The sequence below is a fragment of the Halictus rubicundus genome, chromosome 8, assembly GCF_050948215.1.
Source record: "Halictus rubicundus isolate RS-2024b chromosome 8, iyHalRubi1_principal, whole genome shotgun sequence".
Classification (NCBI taxonomy): domain Eukaryota; kingdom Metazoa; phylum Arthropoda; class Insecta; order Hymenoptera; family Halictidae; genus Halictus; species Halictus rubicundus.
Window position 1 is genome coordinate 15,370,584 of NC_135156.1, and position 20,607 is coordinate 15,391,190.

At 45.3% G+C, this 20,607-nt stretch overlaps 1 protein-coding gene across 1 annotated transcript in view; it reads right to left on the reverse strand.

Moving 5' to 3' along the window:
• LOC143356689 (interleukin-1 receptor accessory protein-like 1-B) overlaps window positions 1-20,607 on the reverse strand; it is a 236,287-nt gene that overhangs the window by 39,309 nt on the left and 176,371 nt on the right. The window contains exon 3 of the mRNA XM_076792587.1: window positions 13,699-13,912. Within this exon, the coding sequence (XP_076648702.1) occupies window positions 13,699-13,912 (214 nt within the window). The remainder of the gene's footprint in view (window positions 1-13,698; window positions 13,913-20,607) is intronic.

Consider the following 20,607-nt stretch of genomic DNA (forward strand, 5'->3'; position numbering starts at 1 on the left):
TTCGGGCCGATGCTATTTATTATTTAAACCCGATTACTCCTCAAACAGATACGACTCTCTTCGTGGACACCCTAGATCAGAATCTTTGACTCGATCACACAATTTTCTCGATCTTCTGTTACCAACACGATCGCGACGTTCTTCCGGTTGAAACGAGTCCAAACACGGCACTCTTTGGATCGCGTTCAGTAGTTTAATCCACGATCTAGCGGGACCTCTGTTATCCGAACGATAGCTGTATCCTCCATTGAAAATAATAGATTGATTGCACAAACCAGCAAAGATTTATCATTATCTCTAAATAATCGTTCTACTACCTGAGCGCTCGCGCTTCACCGATCAGTTCGGATAACAGAGGTTCTACCATATCGCGCATTACTCGCGTGAATTCGAACCGAACGGTGTCGTGTCTGGTGTCGTTTCACTCAGAAAAATGTTGCGAACTTGCCGATAAATATTTCGTTAAAAAGTAAGCGAAGAGAAAGAAATTTTGTCACTGTATAAGCAGTTTCGCGAATACTTTCGTCCCGAAGCTTTCGCATTCGCGTCGACCATTGTGTATCGTTCCAGGGCCGAGAGAGAATGGTTGTCCTGGGCGGGAGAGGGAAAATCCTCGCGTAAAACGGGAAATGCAGTTCGAACGGCGACCGGGGAGAGCGATTCATCGTCGTCGGCCGAGTTTCTCGCGATGCGCTCGCCCGGAACGCCTTGGTGATCGATAGACCGAATTACCAGGTGTAACGAACAGATTCTGCCGGCCGATCGACGACGATTCGCCCTCGTAAATCTTGAGTGACCGGTTTCCCGGGGACTAATAGAGACGAATTACAAACGGCGGCCACCGACGCCGCGCCGCGACGCCCCGCGCCGCGCCAGCCTATTAACGTTGATTACGCTAGAATGCAAATCCGCGATTGTTCCACGCCGCCAGACGAAACTACGGCATTTTTAGCCGGGCTGAACGGAACCCGATTATTCCGGGTCTCGGGATTCGCCGGCTCTGTCATGGTCGTTCGCGCGAATAGTTCTTTGGTCACTTCAACCCTTTCAAGACGGTATTAACCCTTAGCACGTGAAATCGCTGTCGATACGCGACGGTCCTTCGGATTTCGATCGAGAGGCCATTCGACTGGAGTATTTCCTCTTTACGGACGGGGCACGGAGACATTTTTCAAAATTCGAGAGTACTGCATCCTCGCGCGCACCACCGCACCCATGTCGTGTGCAGCGCGTCCATTTTGTTGAATCCGAAAACAGACTAGATAGATTCGCGACACTGGAAATTTAATATCTTGGACGCTAAAACACTGTTTTTAACATTCTGTATTTACAATTCTGAAAATACTGATTGTACCTTTCAAACGTGGAATTCAAACTGTCCATGAAAATAATACTGTAAACATTTGCAAATGTATGATTCCGTCTAAATTCAATTGGAGATTTGTTCTATAAATCTGAGAACGGTGCAATACTAACTCGCATCTTTTCAATATTACCCCTTAGCACTCGAATAGCGACTGTGAGGCGCCACTAAAAATTGCTGTATCATTATTCAAAATATTTTTACATTATTAAATTTGTATTTAATAAATTACTAAACACTCCAGCACTGTACGAGTAAATTGCACCATTTTCGTATGTATAACATAAATAGAAAATATGTAGAAGGGAAATATTCTATGTCGGAGAAATTGTTCCGTTTTGGAGTTAAAATAGCTTCGAGTGCAAAGGGTTAAACACTGCACACTACCGAACGGACTGGTACACATTAATAATGCAAAAATAATAATGCAAAACAGAAGAGTCTTTTTCAAAGCACTGATGGTACATATGAGTACCAATCGGCTCGAAAGGGTTGACTCTGCGAACGATTGCATTTTCTTGTCTGCAGCCCCTCCAATTATTTGTGTTTCCTCGGTAATCGCGAATCAAATTTGACGGTAAAAGCATTTTTGGTTCAATTGGTCCTTCCATAGTATAAACGCTGCAAGCTTTGGAAAATCTTTATAATGTTCTTTTTTTTTTTAAATTAATCCTATGCACTGCTTCATACAAAATATACTTGGCGATCGAAGCTGTTCCAACTCGAAAATCAAAATGTTTCTTCCGACTTAACCGGTTAAGCGCGTTTGACGTGTATACACGTCGGACCAAATCTCTATTGCGGTGCGGTTGGCGTAAATGAATTGTTAATTTCTTGTCGAATAAAAATGTAATTCTTTCTCATTTTGTTTTACTCTTTTCGTCAAATTTATAATAACGTCACTTGGCCTGCGTTCGATGTGTATACATCGTTGATTTTAATTCCGCGGCTGTGAGAGATTTTTAAAATTAAACTTCGCGGTGAACTGGTTAAAATGTTTCCTTACGATAAACTTCTGCATACGTAGTTTGTAACTTACAGCAGTTGAATTGTTGTCAATTTCTTAGACACAAATATGGCAACGTAAAAATTGTAGTGTGACAATTTTTATTGCCGCCTTAGAGCGGGAAAGGTTAAAGGTGTGCGAGAAAGGGTGCCGGATTGAAATTATTAATTGTTCACGTGTACGAGGAACGTTTGATCTCATCTTTCGCGTGCGAGTTCGCGAAATAATAACAAGACCGGCGTATTAACAAATGTTTGCCGCTTTGTTATTGACTATGCACCGCAGAAAATCAACGTGCCAACGAAAATAGAAATTTGCACAAACAGTACGCGCTCGCTAAAAGCGAACCGGAATCAAAAGCAGGTCCGACGACTGCACAGTGATAAAAACCGCCGCGATCCGCAGGAAGCCGTAATACCCGAAGTAAATCGCGGAATTACAGTGCTCGAAAGGGTTGCAGCACGAAGATGAGAACTCTATTAACCTTTATCCGGGCTGCAATCCGGGAACGCATAAAGTGCAACGGGGAATCATCGCGCGTGTCCCATTTCCCTCGCCACTACGCGCGAACGCGGCGCTAAACCCTTCAGGGACGATGTGTGATCGTTGATTTCTTCCTGCACGATCGACATTGTGCGACGTTTGCGAACGTTAATCATTCAACCGTGGATCATCATGTGAAACAAAAATTGTCATCTCTCGTACGCTTCTCGAGTGAAAATTCGCTATACCAGTGGACAGATCGGGTGGCAAAAATTCGTCTAGTATACCGAATCATGCCCAAAAACATTCCATAAAGTTATTTATCTCTACACAATTTACTTTTCCTATAATAAATTCGCAAAGATGGCCTGCTGTTGCGACACTCACAGAGGAGATGAAAAATTCACCGTTAACTCGGATACACTTCTCGGGTGAATATTCACTATACCGGTGGACAGATCGGGCGACAAAAATTCGTCCACTATACTGAATCATGCCCAAAAACATTCCATAAAGTTATCTATCTCTACGTAATTTACTTTTCCTATAATAAATTCCTAAAGATGACCTACTGTTGCGAGATTCACAGAGGAGATGAAAATTCACCCCCAATTCTCATACGCTTCTCGGGTGAAAATTCACTATACCAGTGGACAAAGCGGGCTGCAAAAATTCGTCTACTATACTGAATCATGCACAAATATATTCCGCAAAGTTATTTATCTATACACAATTTACTTTTCCTATAATAAATTCGCAAAGATGGCCTGCTGTTGCGACACTCACAGAGGAGATGAAAAATTCACCCTTAACTCGGATACACTTCTCGGGTGAAAATTCACTATACCAGTGGACAGATCGGGCGGCAAAAATTCGTCCACTATACCGAATCATGCCCGAAAACATTCCATAAAGTTATTTATCTCTACACAATTTACTTTTCCATTAACAAATTCGCAAAGATGGCCTATCGTTGAAATGTACCTGTTGCAGTTACAGCTGCCATAAAATCTTCTATTTCACAATTATTGCAATACGGCATTTATTCGGAGAAAAAAGGAGAAGGCAACGGTTGCAGGTGACAAAAAGTTGCTCAATATTGTTTCGATAAAAATCTAATAATAATGTCTAATGATCTGACCACGTTTAATCACTATTGTGACACGATGTAGAACCGGTGTACAGAGGTTCGTAGAGGGTTAATTCTCCGAGGCGACTGGTTCAGCCTTGACGAATGCGTTTTCATTTTCCTGGGAGAAAGGATCTCGCTGAAAGGATCGCGAAATGTATCGAGGGAACAAATTGCAGGGGCGAGGACTGCGAACTCGAGGATGGAACGGAGGGGGAGGTTGAAAAATCAGGTGAACGGGTTCAAAGCGAGCCGTGGGGTGAGAGAGGAGCGAGAAAGGTATGGAGACAAAGACCGCTGAAATATTGAAAAGAGTCCGCCGCGAACAAAAGCAAAAGAATTCTCCGGCGAGAGGGTCGCTGAGGGCGGGGCGGAGACTGGGGATGGGGATTGGAAGAGTGGAAGGGGTGGTCGGGGGTTGGGGGTTGGGGGGGGGGAAGATGAAAAAAAGGAGTGGACATCGATGGGGAACGGTGCTGGCGGGCAAAAAGGGGGCTGTCGGGGGTAGAAACGATATTCGATGAAGCGGAGAGTCTACCCCCGTTGTCGAACGGGGATGGGCAACGATGAATGCGACGCAATTACCGTGGCTCGACCCACTTTTCCGCGTCGCGTTAATTGTAATGCCGGCGCAGAGGCGACGCCGGAAAATTTTCCTGGCCGAAACACAACGAAGATCCGACAAATGGCGGACCCACCCTCCTCGCGGGGGTTGGGAACGGCCGGAAACCGGAGCCCCGAGGAGGAACAACTTCACAGTGTGCTCTCTCCGTCCCCTACCCCCTTCTTCTAGCTGCGATTTAATTCCGCCGGTTTTTAGGTTTTTTTGCGCAATTACTTCCTACTTCTGAAACGCTCCCCCGACGGCGACACCTTCGGGCGCTTTTCATCAAGATTTAAGGTCAACTTTGCTTTCCTTTTAACGGGACGTTGTTGTACCATGCGACTCAGAGCTGCTACCCTCCTATCGGCGCGAAACAATTGTGCAATTAGTCCGGGCATGCGATTTCTCATTGCTGCAAAATTTCTGAACCGGCGATATTTAGTTCGGCATGTTTTAACAAGGCCCAACTGTTCCTCCGGTGAAAAATCACCATACCAGTGAACAGAGCGGGCGGCAAAAATTCGTCTACTATACCGAATCATGGCCAAATATATTCCACAAAGTTATTGATCTCTACGTAATTTACTTTTCCTATAATAAATTCCTAAAGATGACCTACTGTTACGTGATTCGCTGGGGAGATGAAAATTGACCCTTAACTCGCACACGCTTCTCGGGTGAAAATTCACTATACCAGTGAACAGAGCGGGCGGCAAAAATTCGTCTACTATACCGAATCATGGCCAAAAACATTCCACAAAGTTATTGATCTCTACGTAATTTACTTTTCCTATAATAAATTCCTAAAGATGACCTACTGTTACGTGATTCGCTGGGGAGATGAAAATTGACCCTTAACTCGCACACGCTTCTCGGGTGAAAATTCACTATACCAGTGAACAGAGCGGGCGGCAAAAATTCGTCTACTATACCGAATCATGCACAAATATATTCCATAAAGTTATTTATCTCTCCACAATTTACTTTCCCTATAATAAATTCCTAAATATGACCTACTGTTGCGTGATTCGCAGGGGAGGTGAAAATTCACCCCCAACTCTCATACGCTTCTCGGGTGAAAATTCACTATACCAGTGGACAGAGCGGGCGGCAAAAATTCGTCTACTATACCGAATCATGGCCAAAAACATTCCATAAAGTTATTTATCTCTACACAATTTACTTTTCCTATAATAAATTTCTAAAGATGAACTACTGTTGCGAGATTCACAGAGGAGATGAAAATTCACTCCCAATTCTCATACGCTTCTCGGGTGAAAATTTTCTATATATCAGTGGACAGAGCGGGCGGCAAAAATTCGTCTACTATACCGAATCATGCACAAATATATTCCATAAAATTATTTATCTCTCCACAATTTACTTTTCCTATAATAAATTCCTAAAGATACTGCTGCGTGACTCACAGAGCATTTCGCCCACTTGATTTTAAGGAGCGTGTAAGGGTAAAACGAACCATAACGGGGAAAAAATGGTGGTCGGAGGTCCGATAACCGGCGACGATTCAATTTCGGGTCCGAAATGCGCCGAACAGAAAGGCGAGTTCGGTTTTGGCTGTGCGGAGACTGGACACAAGGATAATTCCACCGCGAAAGCGGAACTCGAGTTGAAGGGACACGATCGTCCTGCGCTGCGGCCGTTTCGGAATTAGACCGTGATTGGCAGATAGAAGCCTGGCCGATGCAACGTACGTATATGTATAGTACATATAGCCAGGGGGGGATCGATCGTCGTTGCACACGGAGTCCTCTCCGATGGACAAGGACGGCTTTTCCCTACCGTCGATTTCGCCTATTCGACGTCGGTTCCGCTCGATCACGCTCTTAGACCCGTGCATTCAGCCGGGTTCGTTCGAATGGACGCGAGATCGACGCTGCTGCTGGATAGGAAACCGTATCGCTCGAGCTGCGCTGAAACCGTCTCCTCTCTCTCACTCTCTCTCTCTCTCTTTCTCTCTCCCTCTCATTCGTCGTGGATCTGGCCAAACGTAGCCACTTTTTCTTGGCGAAGTGCACCGAATTAGTTGCGGTCCGGGTTGCAACGCCCGGCAGATAACTGACCGCGAACAATCGGCTTCCGGAAAAAAGTGTTTAATCACCGGGCGATACACGTGAAGTTCATTTTTGCGGTGGGGCGTGTTGTTTGTGAGGTAAAACCGGAAATGGGTAGACGAACGTGAAAATATTATTGTACCGTTTCTCTCATATTTTTAATGGGACACTTAGTTCGTGAGGTGGACCAGATTTTATGCGGTTCTGGTAGAAATTAATAGGCGAATTGTAAGAGCGAAGAGACTATTATTATTATTATTGTATTATTTCTGGTGGAACATTTAGTCCGTGGATTATTAAACGCCATACTCCGGATTTTATGCGTCCACGGGAGAAGTGAGCACATCAAATGCAAAACAATGGAAACATTTGAAGGAGGCCTGGGCAACTGGTGGCTCGCGAGCCATACGCGACTCCTTCCCGCTCATGAGACCCCCCACCATGCTCCTATGGAGTGTGGAAGGAGGGGGCGTCTATAGAAGGTTCTCTCCAAGAGACATGAAAGCATGAAGGAGTAATATAAAGTAGGTGGGGGAACCTACACATTGGTAGTGGGGGTCGTGAAGCGACGGCGGGGAAGAAGTTGCCCAGGCCTGATTAAAACAATTTAATTTTGCCTCGTTTTCAAGTCTATAAAATGATTGAGAATAAACTTCTATGTAGCTCCTATACTTTGCAATCAATCGAATGTTTATTTTACACAAAAATCCGCAGTTAGTAAAGGTTTGATTCTCGTGAAACGAGACGGTGTGCACACGCAAAACGATTCAGAGATATGTTCGAATGCTCTCGGGTATTGGTACGTATAAAGCGACGAGCTGATAGTGTTTTCCATCAAGAAGATTGCGCTAAACGGGTGCCCATTAAGGTATAAATCGATGATTAGCTAACACCGGCCGATGCGGTTTCCGTGATGCAGTTTATCAAACGCACTACTACAGAGTGCCACTTGTCGCTCCTCGTTAAACAGACGCGTTGGTCGGCTATTTTGATGGTTGGGGGAATCATCGGTCTCTCTGATGGTCGCTGAATCAGTGCCGGGGAAACTTTACATCGACAGATTGCGTGTTTCATACGCAAACTTTACGGTGCGATAAATTAAAGACGAACAGAACGGTGCACATTATCAGGAAACATCACGAATGAAACGAGATTAGGTGAAAGAACGAATGGACCATTATTTACTGATCGTTTCTGGCTCACGGCAATTCTTTTTAATCCTTCAGAAGCATACATCATATGACTGCGGATCTTCAAATAAAAATTGTGTTCGCCAATCACAAACAAAGGGTGTTACACTGTACTACGGAAATACGACTCAACTGTATTATGGAAATATCTGTACAGCAATAATCGCACCCGCAATTTTTTAATCCGAAAGTGAGATCGAAAATGAAAAAAATGGGACGAATCGATAGGAAGATTGAAAGGAATTTTAGATAAATTGAAATCCTATTTCGAAAATTAATAGGAGAGTCGAGAACTGCAGGATTGATTAATTTTTGTGAATGGGAGAATTAATTTTCCGGTTATTGTTCGTCTCGAGATTTTCAGACTTCACGATTTTCAGACTGGCACGAGTCCAAATGGAATCGCGACCATTTTAACATTCAGAATAAAACCATAAAATTGCAGCGCAGAATTGTTAGCAGTTCCAATAACAAAGGTCCCAAAAATTCCACAAAATCAAAGCAATTTATTAGGTTATTATTCTTGCGATTGTCTCGCATTTTGCCAGTCCCAACCTCTCTAAATTACCTCAAATATTCCGTTCTAGATATAGAAAATTAGTTCCGTCGCTCATTTCAGGTAGACACGGCGTTCAGAGCGTTAAACAACCGTCCCCTCAATTTTCCAATTACAGACAATACACCGACGAAAATACACCAGGAGAAACCAACGAAAGATAAAATACCAACTCCCTCGGGTACGGAGGCAGAAAATGGAGGACATCTCGGTGCACAATTAAAAAGTGATTTCTCGGGACCTTGGTGGCTTCAATCCCGCAGAATAATTTTTCACGGCCGCAAATAAAACAAACGGCAGAACGCTCGGTCCCGCGATTCTCTTTGAAGGCGGAGAGACTCATTTACCGCGGGTACAGGATCGACGTCGACTGATCTACAGACTATAGAGACTATAGCGAACGATGGCCGGGACTAATCGGCGAACCGGACACGATTTTTAGCTCCGAAACGTCCGGAGCCGGCGATCGATCTAGAAGAGCAAGAAATCGAGACTCGCGCGCGCAAAGGCGCGGATCGCCGATTACCTGTCGGCATTTTTCTCTTTTCTCCCGGTGTCGGGAGTTTCGGACCAAGGTAGAACGAACGAGAGGACGAAGACGAAGAAGAAGAAGAAGAAGAAGAAGAAGAAGGGGGACACGCACGAAAAAGGGGCCGATTCGCCGAGGAAACAGACCAGGGTATCATTAGTGTAATGACGGAGCTCGCGCAGACGGCCGAACGAGCGAGACAAGAGGATTCCTCGGAATCCCTCGGCCATCTTGCTCGTGCTCGTTGTTCCCGGGACCGGACTCCGAGTTTGTCCCTCTGTTATTACGCCTATAATGCTTCGCGAACAGAGACCGAGCCAGAGACCGAGAAACGAAAAGAGAGAGAGAGAGAGAGAGAGAGAGAGAGAGAGAGAGAGAGGCGACGAGCAGCAAAAAGGCTAATCACCGGGGATCCGCGATTGCACTCGTCGACCCTGACGCACTCCGCGTTCCCGGCGTGTGGACCTTCTCCTTTCCTTCGGGCAGAAATCGGCAGATTCTCCTGCCGGGAGATCGTTACCTAGGCGATCGATCCTCGAAAGCCGACTGTGCAAACAAACGGCGAAATAATTGGGGACGCCGCCAAACAATCCGGGACACACGCTCCGGTCGCGCCCGGAACGCAAACTTCCTCTCCGGGACATGGCCCGGGGATCGATGGCACACGGAAGTCCCACGGGAATGCGGTTCCGACGCGGATTTCGCAGTTTCCGAGAGGAATTCGCCGTTTCCGCGCGGAATCCGCGAGATGATCGCTGCAAAACGCGGGAGCCGATCTATGATCTCTCGTCTGCAGTTGCGAAGCGGTGAACAACGGGATCAATAGCCGGCGAGGTGTAGGGATCGTATTTGGGCATGGTTTTTTCGGATTCGAACTGCGCCGATCAGCTGTGTTGTCTTTTATTGATCATCTCGACGATGGACTGCAGAGCGCTGAGGAAATATCTGTTTCACCTTCTCGTTCTCGATGTGGATGTGCGTAAACGTTCCTTCATCGCAGGCAAACTATAATTATGAATCCTTGAAAAAATGGCTGCACACGCCGAAATGGTAACTGCATAAATGACTAAAGAAAAAGATTTATATCGTTACACGTAGCTTAAAAATAATTCATGAAAATTGTCAACGCCCTTTTAAGGGGATAGAGAAATTCGATTATTTTGTTTACGTACAAAATGATGTTTCTGTAAAAACTCGATACGTTATGATCACACTACGGGTTCTTTATGCATTTATGACAAAAATGAGTAGGTTTAATTTTAAGTAGCAGAAATATTAGAAAAATTGAAACATACTATTATATTATTTTCAAGACGGCGATAGAAGGAGAAGGTGATGTAAGGAAAAAGAAATTGTAACCCTTAGGGGAGGCAAAATAAAAGTATATATATATATATATATATATATATATATATATATATATTATATTATTTTCAATTTGCTAAACATAAGAGGAAAGACAATAAATTTCTGTTTCACTAAAGTTCGTTGCAATTCAGGTAAAAAACTTTTATTCTGCATATAGATCCGCAGGCTAGTTACATTTAATACTTGCTGAAAAATTGAGCTAAACAACTTCAACCGGATGGACGCGGCAGCCATTTTGCCAGAGCCACTTCAACGAAACGCGAATATCGACGTCCTCGAATTTCTGGAAAAATTGTCTGGCCACAATCACGTTATTTTAAACCGTGCATCCGACGATGGTACAGAATTACCTTCCACCATCATTTTCTATTTCGGTTTCAAGATCGTCTGTGCATCTCTGAACTGACACGGAACATCTTGTCCAAGAAGACAAGATGGCCGCTTTCGTTTCCCCACCGAGGAAATTCTTCGAGAAGAGAATACCGTCTACTTTGTTTCAAACGGGGACGGTTAAAAACAGCACTTGGTATAATTATTATTGTATAATTAATCAGACAAGCGGCGGTCGAAGCACGCTGCCGTGAATTCACGGGGAGACACGTTAATTCGATATTCGCGACGGAGAGATGGCGAGAACGGCGGACGGACACGCGGATAAATAAATGAAGAAGCGACCGGTCCGTTTCTCGGTCAGCCAAATTTCGGACTCGTTTCCGCTCCGACCGAGAAAGTAGCATCGGGAAGCCCGGTCGTCGCCGGCAAACACGCAAACGACCGGATTAATTCTGTAAACTATTGTCCGCGTAAACAGCGGCTGCATAATCGGCGGCGTTGCAACGCAGGAGGTTGCGCGCGCCCGTTGTCCGCGGTTTCCGCGAATGCAAATGCTTTCGCGTTCAGCCATGTGTCTCACGGGTAAATTTCGAAATTGTGCTGGAAACCTGTCCTCCAATTAGTGTCCGCATCCGCCGCCGACGTAATGCCGGTGCGGCCCGGCGAAAGCGCGTTTCTGTAACGAGAGAGCCGGTGTTCTGACGCGCGCGGACCCCTCGTCCGCGAAATTCCTCTATTAAATCCAAGACGGGATCCGTCTCGCCCCGGGAACATTGATTTCCCCCTTTCCACCGCACCGTCGAACGGTTTCGCGTCGACAGATAATTGTTACCGGTCCGTGGCTACTGGGCTTGTTACGACGCCGGACCATTGTACACTAGCTTTGCGTAATTCAATGGGACATTGGACAGAGTTCCGTGAAAGAGATCGCTGTGGTATATCTGGGCGCGTTAATTGAATTTTCCTGCCTTTTAGGGAAGCCTCCAGAAGGGAAATCGATAACACCGTTCAAATTTTACGCGCCCTCCCGCGCTTTTTTGCCAACATGGCGCCCGGAGATGCAGGACCGCGGCCAAACCTGTCGAAAGCTCTTTTAAAGCAATTTTAAGCGAATGCCGTGAAAGCGGGGCTATCATTCAGTACAATAATGTTAAATAGAATTGTTCTACTTTTTAAAGATGTGTTATTGTTTTAATTATTGATCGTGGCAAATTAAATTTGACAGATATTTTTGTTGCAAAAAAAAAGGAATTGCCATTTACATAGATTAACACGTTGAACACAATTCTCCTGCTTTCTAAAAGTACAGCACCTTGAACACGCCACTACGAAAATTTAAATTCTTTCAAGATGGCGGCAATTAAAGAACTACACCCGACGCCGTTCAAGTGCGGCGGCATTTTAATTCAATCTCTCGCGAATAAAGCGGTAAAACAGAGTCGTAATGAGTCGTAAAACTGTTTAAACGACTGTTCCGTTTCTCATAAATACGTTTTTGAACGCCGCCGATACAATCCGAATTCAACAGGTCTTTCTGCGCGTTCTTTTCCGTCGAACTGGGACAATCGCCATTCAGGCGAAAGTGGCTTTTAACTCAATTTTATGCGAATACGATAAAACCGAAGCCGTAACTCGTTGCAATAGCATTTATGCGACCCGTTCCACTTCTGAAAAGTATGGCTTTTTAGTCACTGTTAGCGGAGTTTGTGACGTCTTGCCATTTTCATTCAATATGGCGGAGGACTAGATTCGACGGCATTGAAGTAACATTCAGTCTTTTGCCTCAATTTAGAGACGACAATGTTTAATAAAGTTGTCTCCCTTTTCAGGAATACAACTTCTGGCCACGATTTAAGGTTGGGCAGATTCTTGGCAACATGGCGTCCGGAGGACTGAAGTCAGCCATTGATGCAAAGCATCTTTTTATATTTAACGCAGCTAGGATGAAACGAGAGCTAAAGGTACCCAATTAGGTAATTGAATGAAATGCTTAAAGCTCTATTTAACGAAGCGAAACGTTTGTTAAGCATTCAAATTGACGACCGAGGGCCATTGATCAGCGAAATAAATTGAGAAGAAGTACAATGCTGTGTTTCGACGTATGACACAGGCAAGGAAACCATATTAGCGAGGCAACAAATAACGAAGCAATCGGTCACGGTGCGGCATAAACAGGCTCTGAAACGGTTTCACCGGATTTCCCGAAAGGGTAACGGCGACGTAAAAGGGTCTTAAGGGGAAGGAAATCCCGTTTCCGGCGATAACGACCACGGGGATTTCATTATCGATCCCTCGTTAGGCAAACCTCCTATTAACCGATCCGCGAGCGTACACATTCCGCGCGCCTTCCGCGGTTACCGGAAGCAGGATATGCGCCTCTGGATCAAAGAGAAATTCCGATACTCCCCGTGTCCCTTAATTAGCGGTTTGCTCCTGTGCTACGTCTTCCCGTTCCCTGTCCGATTCCCCATCCACCCCCGCGCCCGGCTTTCCGATTGTTCTTCGACCTGTTTCGATTCCGATCCGACACCGGTGTTCGAGATCGATTTCGGTGTTCCGTTCGACTAACGAACTTCGAGGCCCCCGCGCGATCGGCCCGACAAAAGAAAACCGGCGATCGTTAAGCTAAGATGGGCTCTTTTACTTTTTTAATGCGTCTCGATACGCTAATCCCATTGATTAGCTACCCCGCCCCTTGCAGAATTCATTTCGACCTCTTTTATGGGGTCTGTAAAGCTCCGGAACGGTGATGGGGCATTTCTGCTGTTGCGCATCTTAACGTCTCAATTGTTATTTCATTCGATAAAATATTTTTTCAAAGCGTTAAGAGCCAAGAGTCCGTAGATTCGCAAAATATACGAAAAATGGCGTCAGAATTCGTAATATCGATAGTACAGAGCAAAAAATTTGACAAGTTTAGTCACACAGACTTAAGACTCGAAATTTCATGAACTGAAGCGTTCCCCGTAGAAGTTTTTCCATAAATAAATCAAATCCCGTAGGGTGTCCCCTCGAATTTCGTTCAGGAAAATCGCAATAGGTTTTTCGCCAGAGGAGAAACTCACCTGGACACTCTGTGCTGCGCGATCCTGCCATGACTGGGCAAGGTGACGTTGCTGTCGCTTTTCGACCAGGTCACCGAATTTTTCGCATCTGGTAGCTCGACCTTGCCGAGATAAGCTTCGCAGAATAATCTCACTGCTCCTCCCAGGGGTACCAATTGCGCGGCTGGTCTGTACGTTGGCAGAGGCTTTCCCGTGTAGCCTCCGGATTTCTCACCTGGAAATGCAACAGACAAAATGTGTGTCAGAAAGCTCTGAAGGTTCGTTTATATATCAAAAACACATAGGTTCGTTTAACATCTACGAAGCTAGAATTATTTTGGTGAAATTTGTCCGATCCCCAATCGTTTCTAGTTGCTGGAGCAACGACTTCTTTGAACTTTCATGTGCAAATTCTTTTGGGGAAATTCGCCTGATCACCGTAGACCGTTTCTACTAGTTAGAATCAGGAATACAGATGCAGCAGACGGACTTTCCTGTTACTTTCATGTTCAAATTCTTTTCGAGAAATTCGTCTGATCACCGTAGATCGTTTCGACTAGTTCGAATCGATTGACCTGTCTGATCACCGTAGACCGTTTCTACTTGCCAGGACAAGACCTCTTTTCACCCCTTGCACTCGAAGCTCTTTTAATTTCAGAATTCCGAAATCTCATCAATCTTAGAAACCCTGTTTCAAAAATTGTTTTCTCTACACGAGTAGAAGTGAAATGGAGCGCATTCGCACTGAAATATTTATTCATCAAACTCAGCAGTGTGGATGTCGTTCTGAATTACGCGTAATGATCATTTACGTTGTTAATGGCGCCTCAGAGTTGCAAAAGATGAACTTCCACGTGAATATTATTTCGGAGAAAAATTGTCCGATCATTCCAGATTCCAAAGAGTCTGGAACTGAATAAAAATTCTGGTTCTAAATTTGTGTCAAACAATAAAAATCGGCGGTTAAAGATCGTGCAATTCGTTTATTGGACAGACAAAAGAGATTCTCGAGAAATGTAACACTTTCGTTATTCCACGTTTGTTAAGCAACCGGTGTGCTCGTTTGCGAAAAGAACACGCGCCGGCCTGGCGAGCAGCAATTCGAGAGCGGAAGCGCGAGATTTAAAGAGCGCGCGTTGCCGCGCGAATAACAATAATAATAAGAACAGTAATGGATATCAGTTCCGGCCCATAACAACGCGTAACTCGTTACTCGCTGGGGCGCGGCGGTTTAACCGGAAATAAATAATGGTAACCACGGTGGGTTTCGCTTAGCCGAGGAAAAATACAACGCGCGTTTAATCGGAACATGAATTACCGGGGAGATAGCCCCCTCTCTCTCTCTCTCCCTCTCTCTCCCTCTCCCTCTCTCAACGCGCAACTGATATTTACTCGAACACAACTTGCGCTGTAATCCGTTTACGTTCCATTATCCGCTTCCTGTTTCCCATCTGCGTTCCGCGTCGCGAAGGGCCGGCTCTGTTTCATCGTCAAACAAACGCCGCGCTTTTCTGCGCGCGCTCGCTCTCATGGTGCCTCTATGGTACAGCAGTGTTCGTGTTCGTGTTCGAGTTTTCGAGGGAACAAGCGAGAATTCGATGGAGGGACAAGCGGCTTCGGGGAAGTTGGTCGTTTCAAAGGGCGGCGAGGATCTACTTCCGGCCCGTTCGACCGCGCAATCTCGACGAGAACCCTTGTTGGCCAGTTTATGAATTCGTTGGCGAGAACGGTTGGGGATCTCCAAATCGGGTTTCCCCGATCGAGCACGATCGAGGAACGAGTGGGAACTGCTTCGCGAACTTGTGTGTCTGTGTGTTTCACTAGTAGTCACTCTGCTCTGATACGTGCTCATTTGTCGACAGGTGAATAGATGTGTGTGTACGAACAAACGCTATTCGTTGAAATCGTTGGGTTGGCTTTTTCACCCTTATTGTGGCAATTAAAAAATTGCACTCCCAACTCTCTGCTGCTGCACAGGCTCGATTCATAGGCCTATTTTGTACGGTAAATTAATCGACTGCGGATTTTATGTATTTACGACAAAAATGAGTAGGTGTGATTCAAAACAGTGAAAAGATTAAAGGGGTTTAACAATGTCGATGTATCGTTTTTCTGAGCAAAATAAAATTTTACTTATTGCAATTGATGTATGGACATTTTATTTTGCATAAAGATCCGCAGTCTAGTGATCACCAAAGAGAAAGTTTGAAATTTTATGCGGACTTTTGTGCAAAATAAAAATTTGATATTCATCGGAAGCTGTAACAGCTGTATATTTATTTCTTTTCTTAATCATTTTAATAGCCGGGAAAATCACAGGAACAGTGAGAAAAGAAAAATCTGATTTCTCCCATAAAATTCTATGAAAATCCGCAGGAGTACTGCGCAAAGCTGTTGGTCCAACGACACCCCCCGAAACTATGATCGCGGCCTCGCGAAATAGTACTCTAATCCAAGGCTTTCACGTTGTACGCAGCTTGAGAAGTCCAAGAACTTTCCGCTCAGGGAATTTCGATCCTAATAAGGTCGAGGGAACTTTCCGCGCGTGGGTGACGGAACCTTTAATCGACTCCCGCGAATCGCATAATCGTCCGACGGAAGACAGCGTCGCGGAGCTTTTCATAACCTCCGCGGAAAGTATTTCACGGGACTTGGTCGGCGACGCCCGTTGAATCGCACCGCTCGCGCGAAAGTGGCGTAATTAAAGCGATTTTCATTTCCCCGGGGCCGATTCATTCTGTTCCACGGACTCGGGCTCCGGTCGGGCCGCGCGCCGAGAATAATTACGAAATTTCATTTCCCTCGCGGGATCCCGCAAATTATCCTTTCCCCCGAAAGCGCGCCCAGAAACCCTTTCGCCGGCCGGGATTAAGATCCGGCACGGCTACGGAGCATGATTTTTCTTTCCCACGGAAGTTCCTTCCGCGAGGACGAGCAACAGAAAGTTGCCAACTTTGCGGGGGCGCGGTCTTCGCGCGAAAATTTTCAGAGCGACCAACTTGCGGCGGACATTTTTTGAAAATACTCTCGCGGCAAGTTCTGCGTGTTCCCGGGAACACGATCAATCGTGGAAACTGGGGGACGAGTTCCCGAGGAAATTTAAGGGAGTCGAGAGAAACGCCGCCCGAAGGTGCAGACTTAAAAAGTGATCCGGGAAATTTGTTGCGAGACGCGCGAGGGGAATCAATTTTGGAGTCACATAGCTCGTGAACGAATGAACGTACGCTGATGTCCTTGAATCTTTTTAATACGCCCACTGCTTTAAATTGTGCCATTTCTGTCACGAATGCATAAAATCCGTAGTCCAATAACGAGTTCTGCACCTTACGCCATAATTTGGATCGTATCAGAACGAATCAATCGATATCCAGTACCATTAATTTTACTAGATGAATTTTACGCATTTACGATAAAAATGAATAGAATCTAAAAATACTGTTACATTATCTTCAACCTGTTGAACACATTAACAAAGAAAATAAATTTCTATTTCACTCGAGTCTGTTGCAATTCTGGTAGAGAATTTTAACTCGGAGTCATTGAGAATCGTTGTGCCTCAATTTCACGTGTTCGTTTAAGTTCGTTTAAATTATTAGAATCGATTGGAGTGCGGTGTAGACTGAAAAACAGTGAACATTTGCAAGGGGATCTCCTGTGCAACGGTGCTTGGGAAAACGTCTTATCAGTTGTCTTATCAATCGGTCCAGACTTCGTTGCACACCACGCCGACGTCTGTTTTGAAAAGCGGAACGAAGTTAATTCGATTCGAACCAGCTCGCGTACGATTCGTTTCCACCGAGGAATTCTCGCGCCTGCACGGCCCTCTCAACTCGAACTCGTATCGAACCGGAGGAGTCGATCGAGCGATCTCTGTCGTCACAGGCTCCCCCGCGGAAGCTGAGGGAAATTCCCAAGATTCATAAACGCACGGAAACTTAATATAAACTGCCCTAGAAGCGGCGGAAACTTCGAAGCCCGTTCCGCTTCGCTGTTAAAACGCGTAAAATGTTCGCGGCATACGAAAGTACCGACAGTGAAACACAATTTTGGCTTGTTTTAATACCGGCCGTCTCTGACCTACTAATCATGCGATTTTGGAACGTTCCGGTGATCCTAGAATTGCATGAAACATCAAAAATCTCGAAATAGTATTCTAACTCGAGAAAAATTGTAGAAACTGTACTGAATATTGTCTTGAGAGTCTTGAGACTGTTTATCTTGCGTATGCCCTTAGGGGGCGTGGCTTCGGAGCTCTCAGCTACAACGAAACTGGAACAGTACCTTTAGGAGCAATTTTGACCCATGTTTGTTCTAAAATAATCTTTCACGACGAATAATTTCAAAAGAAAGAGATAAAAGACTGTCCACTGGTTTTCATTGTGTGAGAGTGCTTTGAGGGGGCGTGGCTTCGTTGCTCACAGCTCTAATGAAGTCAGAGCTGTACTCTCGGTAGCAACGTTTACCAATGTTCACCTCAAAGTGACGTTTCAAAACAAATAACATCAAAAGAAACAGATGAAAGACTGTCCGATTGATCTTTCTACGTTGGAGTGCCTTGAGTGGGCGTGTCTTCATTGCTCTCGACTTCAACCGAGCCAGAACAGAGCATCACAAAGTGATCTGTATCTATACTCGGTTTGGAGTGCTATTTTCGAATCAGTGGCATCAAAGAAAAAGCTAGAATAATATTTATGTCACTGTATCCGTAAAGAATAACCCAAGTGGGCGTGTCTATATTGCTCTCAGCTTCAACGGAGTCAGGGAAGCCAGCCTAAGCTTGGTCTATTGGAGCATTAAACTCTGAAAAAATTAATCTAAGCCTGTATCTGCTAAATTTTCCTCTATTCTCGTACAAACACGCACTCGCCACGTAGACAGAGATTAACCTACTGGGCGTGGCTTCGGCGCTCTCGACTTCAACCGAGCCAGAACAGAGCATCACAAAGTGATCTATATCTATACTCGGTTTGGAGTGTTATTTTCGAAACAGTGGCATCAAAGAAAAAGCTAGAATAATATTTATGTCACTGTATCCGTAAAGAATAACCCAAGTGGGCGTGTCTATATTGCTCTCAGCTGCAACGGAGTCAGGGAAGCCAGCCTAAGCTTGGTCTATTGGAGCATTAAACTCTGAAAAAATTAATCTAAGCCTGTATCTGCTAAATTTTCCTCTATTCTCGTACAAACACGCACTCGCCACGTAGATAGAGATTAACCTACTGGGCGTGGCTTCGGCGCTCTCGACTTCAACCGAGCCAGAACAGAGCATCACAAAGTGGTCTGTGTCTATACTTGTTTTGGAGTGATATTTTCGAACCAGTGGCAACAAAGAGAAAGCTAGCATGCATCCGTAAAGAATAGTCCGAGTGGGCGTGTCTATATTGCTCTCAGCTTCAACGGAGCCAGGGAAGCTAGCCTAAGCTTGGTCCATTGGAGCATTAAACTCTGAAGAAATTAAACTAAGCCTGTATCTGCTAAATTTTCCTCTATTCTCGTACAAACACGCACTCGCCACGTAGATAGAGATTGACCTAGTGGGCGTGGCTTCGGCGCTCTCGGTCAAATAAAGAATCCACTATGACCAAAGTCTGGTAACTTTTACCAGCATCTACCGACTTCTACTGACCTCCGTTGACTTTGTGGTGCCCCGAACAGCCGTTGCTCATTAGCAGAGCCACGGCAGTGCCCCTCAGGGCAGTTCGCTTAATTTCCCTCGGCCCCGGGGCACCGTGTTCAACGTGGCCGTTGCATCAGGACCACAGCGGATCTGATAGCGAGGGTTCCAGATGGGCGAGCAGCAATCAAACAGTGGATAATGTTTGTTTCTTGGAAAGTACACTCGAGGTTTGCGTGTACAGGGGTCAGCGGCAACGGAGGAGGAGGATGAGGATCTTAGCGGTACGCGTCCTATTGATCCTATTGATCCGATCGGCGAAGGATCGAGCGGAGATCCCCGGGACAGTCTCTCCTGCATGGACGCGACCCCTCCTATCGAGAGGATCCTCGTCGCATATTACACGGCTACGTGCCCACGTAATATCCACGATATATCGTTCGATAGGATCGCGGGGCCAGGTGTGCATACAGCTACGTGCACGAGAATGTGTCACGTGTCGCGATGCACACACCTTAAGCCGCGTCTCCATTGGTGATCGAGCGGGAATCGATCCCGCATGACCACAATTCTGTTCGACGAAATCTTGAAAAGCCATTCCGGACGGCTTTCCAACAATCCATCGAGAAAAGACATCGAAAGTTTCCTAGGCTGTGGGCTTTCGTGAAAAATAAAATTTTTCCGCGTTAGTTGCAAAATACAGAAGCTGGGATAGACGTCTGTTTGTTCTCCCAATGGTTTTGGTTTAGTCGGAAAATTTGATTTTCTCTTGTAATCGCTGGACTGCGGATCTTTGTGCAAAATAGACATTTTCTGAGTGAGATAGAGATTTATTTTCTCTTCTAATATGTTTAATTGGTTGAAAATAATTGAGTAGGATTCTCAAATTCTTCTAATGATTTTACCGTTTTGAATCGCAGCCGTTCATTTTTGTCGCAAGTGCCGTTGTCGTTTCTGTGGAAGGTTATTCGTAACAGGATTAACTTCGCAAGTTCGTTACACGTTGCACCGATTCGCACCGACGTAGATTAGGCGGGAAATTTGAATTTTATCATCCTCGACTCGACAGCGAAGCCCGTCCGGATTCAGGCGCGCTGTCAAGTTTGATTAAAATTTTTGTAGCGTTGCGTTTTGTTACGTTACGGGACGCCATGAATGCGCAAACATCCGCAGTCTAATTATGACGGCACCGCGAGCATTATGAACACTAAAACGCTGACGCTAAAGCGGCACGGAGTTAGTTTACTTGCTCGTTGTCGCGAGCGTACTTCGCTGGGACCAGACTTTGTTGGACACGTTCATGCGAATTCTGGATC